This window comes from Mastigoproctus giganteus, chromosome 4 (assembly GCF_048544385.1).
Source record: "Mastigoproctus giganteus isolate SK-2022 chromosome 4, ASM4854438v1, whole genome shotgun sequence".
NCBI classification, from domain to species: domain Eukaryota; kingdom Metazoa; phylum Arthropoda; class Arachnida; order Uropygi; family Thelyphonidae; genus Mastigoproctus; species Mastigoproctus giganteus.
In genome coordinates this window covers 19,553,841-19,568,446 of record NC_143578.1, presented here as the reverse complement: position 1 = coordinate 19,568,446, position 14,606 = coordinate 19,553,841, and the positions used below count along the sequence as shown (strand labels likewise).

Below are 14,606 nucleotides of genomic sequence, written 5' to 3'. Positions count from 1 at the left end.
GGCCACTAGGATTAATGGCAGTGCTTTTTTAGTAAGAAAAAAGATTCCGGAACTCACATCTTGTTAATCTTTTATTTAAAAAAGTATATATTCAATTCTTAACATAAATTCGATTTATTATATTTAAGGCAAATGTTCATAGCAAATTGCAAAGTTTTGTCGAAACCGAAAACGTTGTTAGCATTAGCAACTAAGGCCATATTGCTCCGCGGATATGCGGTGGTCATTCCCTAACCTTTCCGCATCCTCCGTATTTGGTGGTAACGGGTTTGAACCCCGATCTAATCAAGAAGCGTGTGCTACGCACTGTGCTCCTGCCCACCTGGCTACGGAGACGCCATCAAAGTTTTGTCCAATTCTCGTCCGACAAATCTTCTCGACTTCTTTCCTTGCTGTTAGTATCTATGGCCGAATGTTGTCCTCTCAGTAACCACAGATCAACGTACTTTGAAGGATCGAAAGGTCTCAGAGGTTGTCCGACAAGTTTGATGAACAAAAGTGCTGAAATTGTCGTAGTCTTCAACGAAGCTCTTGCTGGGGTGGCAATTAGATTCATCTGCGAAAACCCGCGTTCACATTCACTTGAAGAAATGGAAATGGTATTCAGAGTCCGTATCAAATGCAACAGTTTTTCTGGATATGTATTTTCGAGAATGTATTGACCGAATCCACGAATCATTTCTCTTTCATTTAGTTGCAGTCTGATTGACAAGTTTCTAATTTCTATTTCTGCAAATGTCAGTTGAGTAATAACATCTTCAGTCCAATGCTTTTGATCAAGTACGCGAAACCAATACGCCAACTCATCGTCTTTGCTATCAAGCAATCTTTTTTCGATTGACTCTTTCAATTTTGTATAAAATGTACTTGGGTCAATTGGAGGATCCTTTCTTGAATATTTTTCGTGAAGTAAAACTTCACGAAAGCGAAGATCACGTACAGCACCAACAGCGCATTTATAATAGGGCCTAAAGTTCTGTCTTCTTTCTTCAAAAACTTGTACCAGTATTTTTATTTTCTTATTTGCCTTGTGCAGGTCCATGTTGCGGTCCTGTAGGTCCAAACGTAATTCTGATAATTCTTGGAGAGCGTCACACATCAATCCTAGGTCCAATAAAAATTCTGCAGATTTGATTTTTCTTTTCAAGCCATCATAAGTGCATTTATCATTTTTATTTCTTGAAGGATCACTCATTGCTTCTTCAAAATGATACACAAGGGTTTCAAAATTATTACGTTGTGTCTGTTAATATTATGGCCTTTTTATTAGCAGGAACATTGGTTGAGAAGTAATTTTAGTAATTTTTTTCGTTTTTAAATTTTGAGTCACACTTTTACACTAAAAATTAAGAAAAGATTTTCAAATCACCAACGATTTTTTAAAATAAAGAAATTCTTTACCTTTTGCACGTAGTCAATCAGTGTACACACACCCACACACGTCAGTTATGGAAAGAAACATAACGGTCGCCGCCCGCAGTAAGCACTCAGCGCGCGACCACCCGACCAATCACAAGTCGAGCAGTGCCATCACAACCAGCGCGGACGAAGTACGCATGCATCGGACTCGACATACAAGCAGCCCGCTTCCACCGTTTTAATGATTTTGCCGCCGATCTGCTATGCTCGACAGGGTGATTCAAGTCCACGTGGACCAAACATCAAATTTTCAAAAGTTACTTTTAATGGAAAAGAAAGGAGAAACGGGCAGCACAAGAACCGAAACAAGAAGGAACTGCCAGCTCGGAATAGAAGACTTCAGCGGAAGATAGAATTAAGGGTCACGATAAGCCAATTGACCCAGTACCAACAGGGTAATAGGAGGAAGAAATTGATTGGAAAATTGAAGAGCATGCTCAATGGAGACAGCGTCCATAGCAACCTCACGAAATTAAAAAAATAACAACAGAGAATAGGAGAATACTTGAACATACTGAAGCAAAACCCCTTGCACTCAACAAGAGACTATGCCGATAGAAAGAAAATTCTATCGGTAAACTCCATCGAAAATTCAACCGAATCTTCAATGAGGACTAAAGAACCTGCTATAGGATTTTCGGAGAAGATGGAAAAGAGGCAAAAGAATAACCAGTTTCCGTCTTTTCAAAACAATCGAGGAGCTCTGGGACAATCTATGGAGCAGTGAAATAAGACATAACAGCCGGGCCGCTGGATACAATTAGAACGGAAGGAAGGAAATGTCCACAAGTTCTGGTACAAGGCACGCACCTAGAAAAGCAGTTAATGCAAATGATAATGCACAGTGAGAGTCCCAGTGTTTCTCACTCAAGGAATCACATAACTGAAGAATAAAGACCAAGATACAAGAAACCCGGCTAAATGCATCCAATCATCTGTCTCCCAACGACGTAGCAGATCGTGACCAGCTGCATAACCAAGATAATATCAGGCCACTTAGAGAACCAGAACATAATGGCTGAACAGTAGAAAGGATGGAAGCGCATGAGCAAGGGGTGCAAGGAGCAATTAACCATAGAAACCACTTTTATAGAGCAAGCCTACAAGAAGCGCCTCAACTTGTAGACGATCTTCATCGATTAGTGCATGGCCTTTGATTCCGTGCCTCAAAGCTGCCTAATAGACATGCTGAAGATCTACAAAGTTAATCCGACAGTGATAAACTTTCTAGAAGCAACCATCGCGGATTATTACTCCCCATCAAGGTCAAGAACAACACAACCAGACTGATTCCCATCAAGAGAGGATTCATTAACGATACCCTGAGCCCACTGTCGTTCTATCAAGCACTGAAGCTGCTGTCCACTGTGTTCAATAACAGCAAATATGGTTATATCTTCAAAGAAGGAAGGAAAAAACCAGTACACCGTCGCTCACCTGATGTATATGGACAACTTCAAGCTCTACACGGTAACCGAGAAGCAACACCAGCAACTACTCCGGATCACCGAAGAATTCAGCAATGATATCAGGATGGAATTTGGTCTAGATAAATGCAAGGCCCACAGACTGCATCAGGTGAAATTAGTTCTTATATTCAACTGTCGTGCTCTGTCTTATGTCTGTTAAATGCGTGTGTTCTATGGTCGATTTATCTGCTTTTTAGCTGGACGCAAAATCCGAATTTTTGGGGGAAAAAAACCTTGCTATCCACGCCTGAGACCGACTAACTCGGCCACGGAGTTAAAAACAGAGAAAAAGTTTTTAATACTAAAGTTTAATTATTATTATTTATTTATAATTCAGAGATAATCTCTTCATTATTTAGGTAGCCATGTTCACTAATATAAAGGTGATTTCTTGTTGATATTTACAGTCATATCTCAGATTTCCGTTCTGTTAGAATGTATTTCTTGTTACTCGTAATAAAAATCTCCATTTATTATTTACAGACCCTGCAATGTTCTCCTGCACAACAGATGCGTTATCCATGCGAGGATTTTCCCACCAACTGTTTAGTTCAGAACAAGGACTGAAGATGCTAATCGAAATTTACGATTTTTACAGTCCCATGAGGCGTTATGCTAACAATTTTTATTAATTGTTGATAATACTTCTCGTTGTCTCTGTAGACAAAGCTGTGGAGGTTCCAAATAAGGTGAGGTTAGTTATCTATCAATACGTTATATTGTTCCGAAGTCTTTTCTGTAATAATGTAGGGCGCCTGCTGGGCAGCGTTTAATACGGATATCAAGGCTCCCAGGCAGGTTTCCAGCACTAAAATGAGAAACCAGAAAGACTAGGATTTTATATGAGCGTCTAGCGTTAAATTAGGACAAGATTCTGTGCTCTAAAACTCACCCAGATGGACGTTGGGCAAGAATGCAGCAACGAGAATTGCGTTGTGATGATTAACTCTAAGGCCCTTTGTGTATTGGCCTTTGAGCCCGCCTTTAATGATAGTCTATTTAAATATATATATATGCTATCAAAAAGTGTGTATTTCGGAATAGTCCTGAAGAAAGATAGATCAACAAACAAGGTATAGTTTATTATACATACATGGACTTGTGTATTTATTTACAGTAAAAGAATTAATAAGTAAAACAGGGAATTAGAATTATATTATGTTGTAAGTGTTAGCTTTACTCAGGATAGTTTTACATTTTCTAGTTAATGGATAGTAGTAACATGGCACCTTTCTGCCATACTGTCGACATTCTTCATGTAGTTTCGGTAAACAATCGTCGTTAATATACAATAAGTAGAAGAGCATCCAGCTATTCGAATTTATAGGCGAATGTGTAAGATTGACATATAGTTATGTTTGCCGTTACTGGAAACGCAGTATCCAGTAGTTGGTACAATAGATGACACATTCTGGCCTTAATATAGAAAATACATATGTGAATTTAGCTGGGAGGAGAGAGGCTAGTATGTGATATTAGGCGGGGAATATAATAGTAGCTGTGGTCGTTCAGTAATTCCAGATAACCGGTCGCTAAACTAAAGGACGAACTTACCCAAATACTTTCCTACCGACTTGCCAGGTACGACTTCTTCTTCGCTATATCTCATCATGGACGTTTTTAACTCTGTTTCCATCTTCATCCCACCAAAAGACCCTCGGTTTTCCCATAGTCCCAATATATACATCCCTTTCCCCTTTGGATGGCCCCTTTCTTGATTGGTTAGGAGCTTATTCCTGTGGGGAAAAGCAAATCTAGGATCACCTGTCCTAGTAATTAGACACGTTTAATTTGAGAAATCTACCGTGAGAAAGGAGTAAATTATTAATTGATATACGATGATACTTCCGGGTTATACCAAGGTATTCTCTTCATACAAAGTCTATTTACCTCTGTCCATCATTTTCCGACAAGAGTCAATTCGCAGTAATCAGTTCGAATTTCTCTCAAGAATACCTTCCTCATTCCGATTTACTCACTGGCCCCCACAGATTTTGCCATTGTATATCTGAGTAATGCAAACGCAGCACTACTTAGCTGATCCTATCGAATGTCGGCTTCATGTAGTGGATTGACCGAACTATGGGAGTGAGATGGAAATTCGATTACTGCTTTCCTAAGAATAGAATCGGACAAAACAACTTTCAACACGGCCTTATTACTCTACACATATAGTGACTGGCAAAAGTAATGTGTGGCTATTTATGAGAATATTTTACGATATAAAAATGTTCACATTTTAATACACCTCCCGTCTACGCCGAAAATTTTCGAGCAGGGGGGAAAGAAATGACCTCTTGCTCAAAATTTTAGGGTTTGAGATGCTTTTCTAATGAAAAAAAAAACATTTGCATGGAGCTTTTTGGATGGGGGGGAAAGAACCAACCTGTCTCCTCTAACAAATTGAACTACCCTAATCTAATATATATAATACAATATCGAAAGATAATAACATAACAATTTTCCAAGAGTCATTTGGGTTCCTCTGGACAATAAAGTTATCTTGCTACTTTGAACAGAACAGTTCCTCCCTTCTTTTGTCTCTTCAACCTACCTTGGTCGTCACAGATTTCTTTCTGCAAGATCACATATGAACAAGCACTAATATATTTTGTAATGTTCTGTTTATGAAATAACAAATGTCTATAGGTTGTATAAAACATAAAAATGTCTCTTGTATCGCGCACTGTTCTTTATTGACTACGTTGTAAGAGTGTTCTCTCATTGATGACTGTCAATCTTGGGGAAACCATGCTTTGAGCTCCTGGAGAAACTCTACACTAACGGTCCAAAGGGCACTAGGGTAATTTTCTCTTCTAGGACTGGCTGCATGTAGCTGCTCCGTCAAACTCTTCTCTCCAATGTAACATGATATGAAACAGAGATAAACAACAATTAGTATCTGCTCTTGGCTTTAAAGACATTTACAAAGTATCATATACCTTTAGCATTAAACATGCTTCAATACCAAGTAATACGTTATACATACAATATTATTCAATGATTTGTATAGATATACATATATATATTTAGCATTGGATATGAATTTTGTTCCTGACCGTTATTATATAGTCAGCTTATACCTTAAACACACGTGGTTATTATACACTCACGTTGATAAACATTTTGGTTACACATAAAATGAACTAGTTACTCTTCAAAATACATAAAGATTTACTACTATAAATGCCCAGAGTAACTTACAATAGTAAAATTTAGGAATCTATTTATACTCAAAATTACATATTTGTGGGATTACAATGATTTAGACGTTTACATTGTCTTATCTTATTATAACAATGAAGTTAAAAAAAATATTTATCATACAAAGTATATATAGTGATAATTTTAGTTAATAGGATAATATATATCTGGTTAATTAATGGTGTAAATACGCTGTAGGTTACATTTACATATAATTATAAGTGGGTTTTAATGATTACATAATGCTAAAATTTTTGTTTTTTTTTTTTTAGCTCTAATATTTCTTACATAGTAATTTCCTGACACCCTGGGCTGTAAATTTTATTACTCCCACCATTCCGTTATGGGAGGAGACAGTCTCGCCTTAATCAACCTCTTACCCTCGAGCCACTGAGTGTATAAATCAGCCGTGTACACGGCACAGCGCTCGGTGGGGTGATTCCATGGACATCTAACGGAATGGTCCCTCACCGTTGGCAGTGATCCCTTCTTAAAAGTAGTGAGAATCCTAATATTGACCACGGTTCTAAAGGGAAGGAGCTCTTCAAGGCGCTGTGCCTTCGCTTCCCCCATGGTAAGGATCGTGTGGTATTCTCTCGTTATGTGCGACAACCAAGATCCAAAATGTGGTGAGGTGAGGGCCCCTGGTTTTAGGGAAGAAGTAATAAACTGGTTGTCCCAGGTGATGCAGGCGATTTCCTCCGCGAAGAGTGTAGCCTCTATCTCGTCCGAGGACAGGAAATCTATTACCATCCACTGGTTGAAAGGAACCTGGTACTGCTGGGGAGGAGGGCGTCTCATAACTGGCATCCTGTTTATGTGCTGGGTGCGGAATGCCCCGCACACCCGTCGTCTTTTAGAAAATCTTTCTGGGGTAAGAATTAGTTCAGCCCCAGAGGGCACTTGCCGGGTAACTTCCGATGTAGTGACAGCACGTGTTACGCTTTTGTACAGCCATCGACTGTATACACCCAGGAAGGACCATAGGGCGAACAATACCCTCCTGATATTCTTCCCGATTGAAGTGGCTGAGAACAATAAAATACTTACAGTAAGTAGGGTACAAATCCCATCATCCACTCTTCCTCTTCTCTTTCACTCAAAAGATTTGCTTCATTTACTCTTGTTTCTTTCTCCTTTTATGCATAAGTCCATGGAGAGAGAGAGAGAGAGGGAGGGCAGAAGATCTTATAGCAATTACGCTTCTCAGTTATACTTCCCATTTATTCTTCTTATTCTCACACTCTGTCATAATTATCACTGTTTTGCTTCCCTTTCACTCGTCTTCAAGAAAAATGGATCATTTGGTTTATTTGCGAAAGCATGCCAAACATGAAGAAACCACAAATATACTCAACAAGGCTATAGATAAGAGCAAAATTGGTATTTTGATCCAGGAGGTAAATCCTCCACCAACTAATTGATGAAACCATACTGACCAAGGTGATTGCCCTGGTGCAAAACTAGATATATAGGATACTTGTGAAAAGTTAGGGTGACTTATTTGTAGCGTTGGGTCTTCCAAACAAAACTCTATGTCTTTACAGGCTGTGATAGTTCGAGAAATTAAGCACAAATTTTCTTTGTGACATTTAGTATCTGTCTTGAACTGGATAGTGTAAGTGGTTGTTTCTTGGGTTAATTTAACTGATCTTGTGGCCACTAATATGTTTTGGAAGTTTACTGAGACAGTTCCAGCTAGGCATGTCGAAAATGCTTGAAAAGTAAGAGTAGCTAGTGTGTCACATGTAAAACATCCAATTGGTCTAGTAATGTCTTCCACAAATTTGGGGCACACTGTATGTGTTTCCAGATAAAAATCAAACTCAAAAAATGACAGATCCAGGGTCAATGGGACTGATTGTATCATTGTTGATGTGAGCCGACCTGAGGGCTCGATTTCTAACTGGTGAAAAACTTGAATTTTTGGAAGTTTATTGATTTTGTTTGCCACCATTTGTTCCAAGTAAGATTCACTTTTTTGACATCTTATCTTCTCTTCATAAAACTGACATTGAATCATCCGGTCATCAAAAATGAACTGTTTTGAAACACTGTAATTTGCTTGTACATCACCGATTTCTCCGTATTTTGGCCTGGACACTAAAGCTGCTTGGTCTAAATAAGCCTCACTATTATCACCTACCCTCAAAATCACATGATGTTCAAGGATATCGGTGGGCTGATCAAAGGTCCCCAAGACTTGAATCTCAATATTATTTCGTGTAATTGCAAAATTCTTTAGAGAAATAGTTTCAATGGTCTCATTAGCACGTGTCTGAACTTCAACTATGTAACGACAAGAAACTCCTTCAATTTTGCGGACTTCGTACACCCTTGTAAAGTCTGGAACTAACCATACTCGATAGTGTAAACAGGACTGACTATCAATGATGAGACAGTTTGAACCGCTGTCTCCTGCGATGCAGTTAGTAATTCCTGGCCAACTCAAGGATTCTTTGGTGATACCCTCAAAAAGGTAGTCACCCACACAATGTTGGCCCCAAGCACAGAAGGCATTCTGGGGGCATGCCACTTGACTTATGAGATGTAATTCTGTGGGGAAAGTGTAGTACATTCGTTTTGTCTGCCAATGACACTGCACTTGTTTAAAGGTTAACTGCAATTGGAAAAGAGTTTGTTCTGCGTCAGAAACGAACCATAAGCACTGTTTGTATTCCAAATTTAACAAAGTCACACGGGCTTTAGTGGTGATTTTACAAGGTTGAGATAAGTCTGCTTGACATTCTTTTATTTTGGCATGTAAGATCTGGTGATTGGTACATGTTGACCCAACTATAAGTATAAGGGCTGATAGGTATACAATGATTTGCAGGGGTGCAGCCTGCAAAAGTCGTCTCGGCTCCATGGGGATATGTTCTTCCAAATATTCTTGTACCCTTCCTGTGGTTGTTCTAATAGTTGCCCCGGTGGTTAGGCCTGCCATACTTGTTAGGCGCCAAACAATTCGAAACATTTTCCACATGACACTAATCAACATGAAAAATCCCCTGACTGTTTGCACTATAGATTCGATGATGAGCTTAGAGTACCAAATAATGATTGCTGCTAGAATACCCAAAACTAGGTATATTAAATAAGATACAATAGGTGGGAAGCAATGTCTATTGTTTATGAATTCCCAACAAAAAATACAAGTCATCTTTTTACATTCATCTCTTCCGGCCAAATGTATTGTTCCTTGCATTATTTTCCCTTGTTGGGAAACAAAAAGAAATTTTAATGGTCCTGGGGTTAACATAAACTCGCGAGGAACTTCTGCCTGAAATGGTTCTTTATCTATTACAAAAGTTCGTTCATGGCCAAACCTTCTTATTATTAAGGTACCCTTTTCTAATGTAGAGAAAACCGGGTCTGTAAACTTGACGTCTAATCCTTGCTCTTCAAAATGAGCTTGCTCATCAGACAACACATGTCGTGTGTGCCTAATTCGATGCACATGTTCAATGGGCGGTGTCAAACAGACTTTATAGGAAATCACTGGCGGATCCCTGACAGTCTGCGAGCCCCACTCCACTAGCCAATATGTTTCAGCTGGTTGTCTCTGACATACACATGACGCTTGCTGATTGCACTCAGTTTCGAAACAATACTCAATACTTCCCTTGCATCTTTCCTTGCTACACTCACAACTCTCTCCATTTCTTTGACACTCATAAATAACTGAAGTGCCATTCTCTTTCAGGGACTGTTTTAATATAAAATGGGCTGGTGGGACCAAAGTGCCGTTTTCAAGGAGAATTCGAGATACCCATTGCTTGAGGCAATTTCCGCAGTTCATTATTGAACAACTATTCTGGGGAAGTGATTTTCGTAGAGACAAAGATGGTTTGGTCATCTCACACTTGTACACTCCATGTTTGACTTGACAAATTTCAACTTCAGCTTGACAAAACAGGAGAAAAGTTCCTAGGATGATCATTCTCAGCAAATAACTCATATTGGGCGTCACACTTGTTATAGGACACGAAAACCAAACTATAAAGGGAGGAAAAAAAAATTACTCAGGTGCGTCTTTACTGCGTCCCACTAACAACAACAAAAATAACAAAAAAAAATCTCTCTCTCTTTTTTTCAATCTTTCCATGCATCTCTAATAAGACCCACCAAATCAAGTCCTTTGTCTTCATGTTGTGGGTCTAACCTTGATGCAAGCGGACCTAACATCCACTGTAGTGCTCTATCGACACCACTTGGCTGTTCGTTTTGATTAATATTTTCCTGCTCACTGGGTGGATTATTTGGTTCTGCACTTTCTCTTCCCTCCGGAACTGATTCAGGAACTAACACTTCCTTTTGGGTTGGAGGTTTGATAGTTACTATATGTGGAGTGTGGGTCACATGATCACGACTGCGCAAGTTATACCCATGTGCCGGGGTTGGTTTATGGGCAGCTTCCACTAATGCTTCAGGTTGTTTTGTCTTTGTTTGCTCATTTTGATCCTTATTGGGGAGGAGGTTTAAAGGGATTGACACTGGAATAGTTGCAGCTCTTCTAGTTAGCTGGGTTGTCACTGGTAGTGGGTCTACAGGGGGCATACAATCACACTCTTCCACAAGGGGATCATCAAAGATCCAGGTTTCTTTAGGTATTGTTTCAGTACATGTTTGATCTGATAATTCACTGTCTTCTGATTCCTCCATTCTGAGATCAGGAAAAACTTTCCTATCAATTAATTTTGTCAATCTATCTACATGCACTAACTGTCTGTCCTTTGGGACGTATAAATTCTGTATTTCAAAATTGACTGGAGAGGTCTGATTGATTACACGGTAGGGGCCTGTACTCAGGCGAGCTAGTTTCTTGGTTGTTCCCACCTTCACCTTAGGTGTAAAAAGATAAACTAGATTTCCCACACGAATGTTTTTGTCAACAGCTACTACTGCTCTACGTTGCTCTTGTTTCTGGACAGCTTCCTCCAAATGTTCCGAAACAATTTCGTAGGTTCTACGGAGTCGTGCACACATCTCTTCTGAATAATTCTCCAGGGATGAGTATGACTGTCTCGCTTTAGCGTGCCATAAATCTGATGGTAACACTAGATCTCTTCCATAAATTAAGAAATTGGGTGTTTCTTGAGTAGAACTGTGAGTGGCAGCATGATATACAGCGACAGCCAATGGTATCATCTCATCCCAATCTGACTGGGTCTGATTTATAACGTGAGATAATATGTTCGCTAAGGTACGGTTTAACCGTTCCACCTTAGCATTGCACTGCGCATGAAACGGAGAGGTATGAATTTGGTGAATGTTCAATTTTTCACATACTTGTCGCAATAATGAGGACATGAAATTAGTACCTCGATCTGTGAGTATGTATTTAGGAATTCCATGTCTCGCTATCACATTGTTTATAAATGCTGTGGCTACTTCATCTGCCGTCTGAGTTTTGAGTGGAACTGCTTCAACATAACGCGTGAAATTATCTACTGCTAACAATAGATATTTATGTCCTCTCAAGGACATAGGGAGAGGTCCTAGAATGTCTAATGACACTCGCACCCAAGGTGAATTTTCAACGGGAACTCTCATCAGAGCTGCTTTGGCTTTAGGGTTATAACCTTTACGTTGCATACATGATGGACATGTCTCAATATAGTTCTTCACTTCCGAAAACATCCCAATCCAAAAAAAATTTTTCCTGAGTTTCTCCAATGTCTTCTGTAGCGCAAAATGGCCTCCACTTAAAGAATTGTCGTGGCATGCCTTCAACACTTCTGACTTCAGGCCAACGGGCACTACTAGTTGTTCCGTTGGCTCTTCTCTTGTCGCTCCAGGGTCAGATAAAGTGTAGTGATATAGTATTCCCTCTTTAGATAAGTAGAAGGAATCTGGGATTTTCACTGATGCTTGGGGTATTCCCTCCAACTGTTCGATTAACTTCTGCAAAATTGGATCTTCTCTTTGCAGAGTTTTAATCAGAGTTCTGGTTTGTTGCTGAGGCATAACCAGTGATTCTATGGTTACATCAGCCGATATGGGAGCGACTAACTCAGTTGTTCTTGTTACCTTTGATCTTTTTGGTTTTTCCTCTGCTTCTAACACAGGTCGCGAGAGGAAATCTGCATTTGAATGCACTTTACCCGGACGATACACAATTTTATAGTCATACTCTTGTAACAGCATGCTCCATCTCGCTAAGCGGGGCGAAGGATTTTTCAAATTGAGCAGAAAGCTCAATGGTTGGTGGTCCGTTATGAGTGTAAAGTGATTGCCCACTAGAAAAGGTCTAAATTGCATAACTGCAAAGATAATAGCCAATGCTTCCTTTTCTGTTGTACTATAATTTACTTCGGATTTCTTCAATAATCTTGAAGCATAGGCAACTGGTTGTCTTGAATTTTCATCTACTTGCGATTCTAAACATGCGGCAATTGCATAGGACGAGGCATCAGCCGAAAGAACGAAAGATTTAGTGAAATCAGGGTAAACCGATAACGGAGGAGTGGTCAAAATAGTTTTCAGCTGGTCAAAAGCCTGCTGCGTAGAGCAATCCCAAACAAATGGCGTTTCCTTTTTGGTCAGCTGGGTCAATGGACGGGCGATTTCAGCATAATCTGGAATAAATTTCCTATAAAATCCCGCCATTCCAAGAAACGATCGGACTTGTTTGATAGTCCTCGGAATTTTACAATCTCGGATTGCCGCGACGTTGGCCGGATCCGGACGAATACCGTCACCGCTGACTAAATGACCTAAATATTTCAATTGCTCCTTCAGAAACTCACACTTCTTAGGTTTCAATTTCAGATCATATTCTCTGAGACGCTGAAAGACTTTTCGCAATTTCAGGAGATGTGAATCGAAGTCGGATGAGGCGACAATCAAATCGTCCATGTAAGCAAAAATGGAGTCTTTATGCAAATTTTGTAAGGTCAAGGTCATTGCTCGTACAAACGAACATGGTGCATTCTTTAATCCGAACGCCATTTTTCGGAACTGATATAAGGATTCACCAGTGGTGAAGGCAGTTTTGTGACGATCGGCGGGGTGAACTTCAATTTGGTGGAATCCGCTCTGCAGATCAAGCGAAGTAAAGTAGCGCGCTTTCCCTAGAAGCTGAAGAATTTGATTTAAATCCGGGATTGGGTACGAATCCGAAACAGTCTTAGCATTCAGCTTGCGAAAATCTATGCAGAGCCGATATGTGCCATCCTTCTTCTTTACTAAAACTATCGGGGCAGAGTAAGGTGAATTGCTGGGTTCGATAATATTTGATTCCAAAAGATCGTTTACCTGCTTCCGGACTTCATCTTTCAACTTGAAAGGAACCCTATAAGCTGATTGCCTAACTGGTATACTGTCTGTCAATTTAATTCTATGTTTAAATACCTTTGAATTTCCTAGCTGAGCTGGACACTTGGCATAAACATCTCTATATTCATACAACAAGTCCGATAGTTTATGTTTCTGATCACCAGTCAAATGATCAAGATCAAAATCTTTTAAAGTCACAGGAGATGCCTTATTTTCTTCTACTTCCTTACCTGCAAAAGTAACTGGATTATTTTCAACCCTTTCCAAACTAGCAATGCCCATCCCCTTTGGAAGATGTAAAGGCTCAGCCGACAAATTTGCCACCAAGACTGATATCAATCCATCGGACTGTACTTTGTCGATTGAACACCTGACAGCTAAGTCTTCACTACTTAGGTTAAAATTAGGCTCTGTTAGCACCAATTGTTCAGTGGAAACAGCAAGTTGGTTACAATATGCTGTCACTACCCTCTCTGACGCAGGGGGTAGCACATGTTTACATGTGAGCTTAGCTACCACGGGTTTAGAACTCATGACTTGTTCCCTAACACCTACTTCTCTTAAACAAATATTCAATGGAATTGATCGGATCATTTTTTTGCCTAAGTCAACTATGAAGGAAAAACGTCTCAAAACATTCAACCCCAAAATAACGTCATAATGCCCCTTAAAATTCCCATTAGCCACCAAAACATTATCCTGAAAGGTCGCATTATCCAATTTAAGATTAGCTGTAATTTCCATATTGATAGGAACAATGTAACCTGATACTCCTGTTACGGTCAAATCTGGTGACCTTGGGTTTAATAATTTCTCATGCTTGATTTTATTATATAGATCGGTACTCAAAAGGGAGACACTTGCTCCTGTATCGACTAAAAATTTAGCTGGAACATTTTGAACAAATCCGGATATTATCGGTAATTTGGCGTCATTATCCAAAATATAGACCCCTTGTTGCACTACTTTATGTTGGGTACCAAGTTTGTGGGTTCTATAGTAATCTTGACATGGTAAAACGGTTCTATGACCTTGACAGTCTCTTTTATCTAGTCCTGACCTTTGTTTTAGTCAAAAAGATCTCTCTGCACCTTGTCTACAACTTCCACTGCCTACCTGATTAATTGGCCTACCTAAAACCGCTTTAGGGGATGTTCGATCAAAATTAAACTCATTTCTAAATATGCCCCTTCTTTCCCGTGGATATGAGTTCATATTTCTGCTATTCTGACC

At 39.6% G+C, this 14,606-nt stretch overlaps 1 protein-coding gene across 1 annotated transcript; it reads right to left on the bottom strand.

Annotated features, from left to right (window-relative positions):
- Window positions 1-340: 340 nt before the first annotated feature.
- On the bottom strand, window positions 341-1,195 carry LOC150086445 (E3 SUMO-protein ligase KIAA1586-like). The gene has a single exon (XM_090372168.1). The coding sequence runs from the start codon at window positions 1,193-1,195 to the stop codon at window positions 341-343; it is 855 nt and encodes a 284-aa protein (XP_090228294.1).
- Between the last annotated feature and the right edge of the window lie 13,411 nt (window positions 1,196-14,606).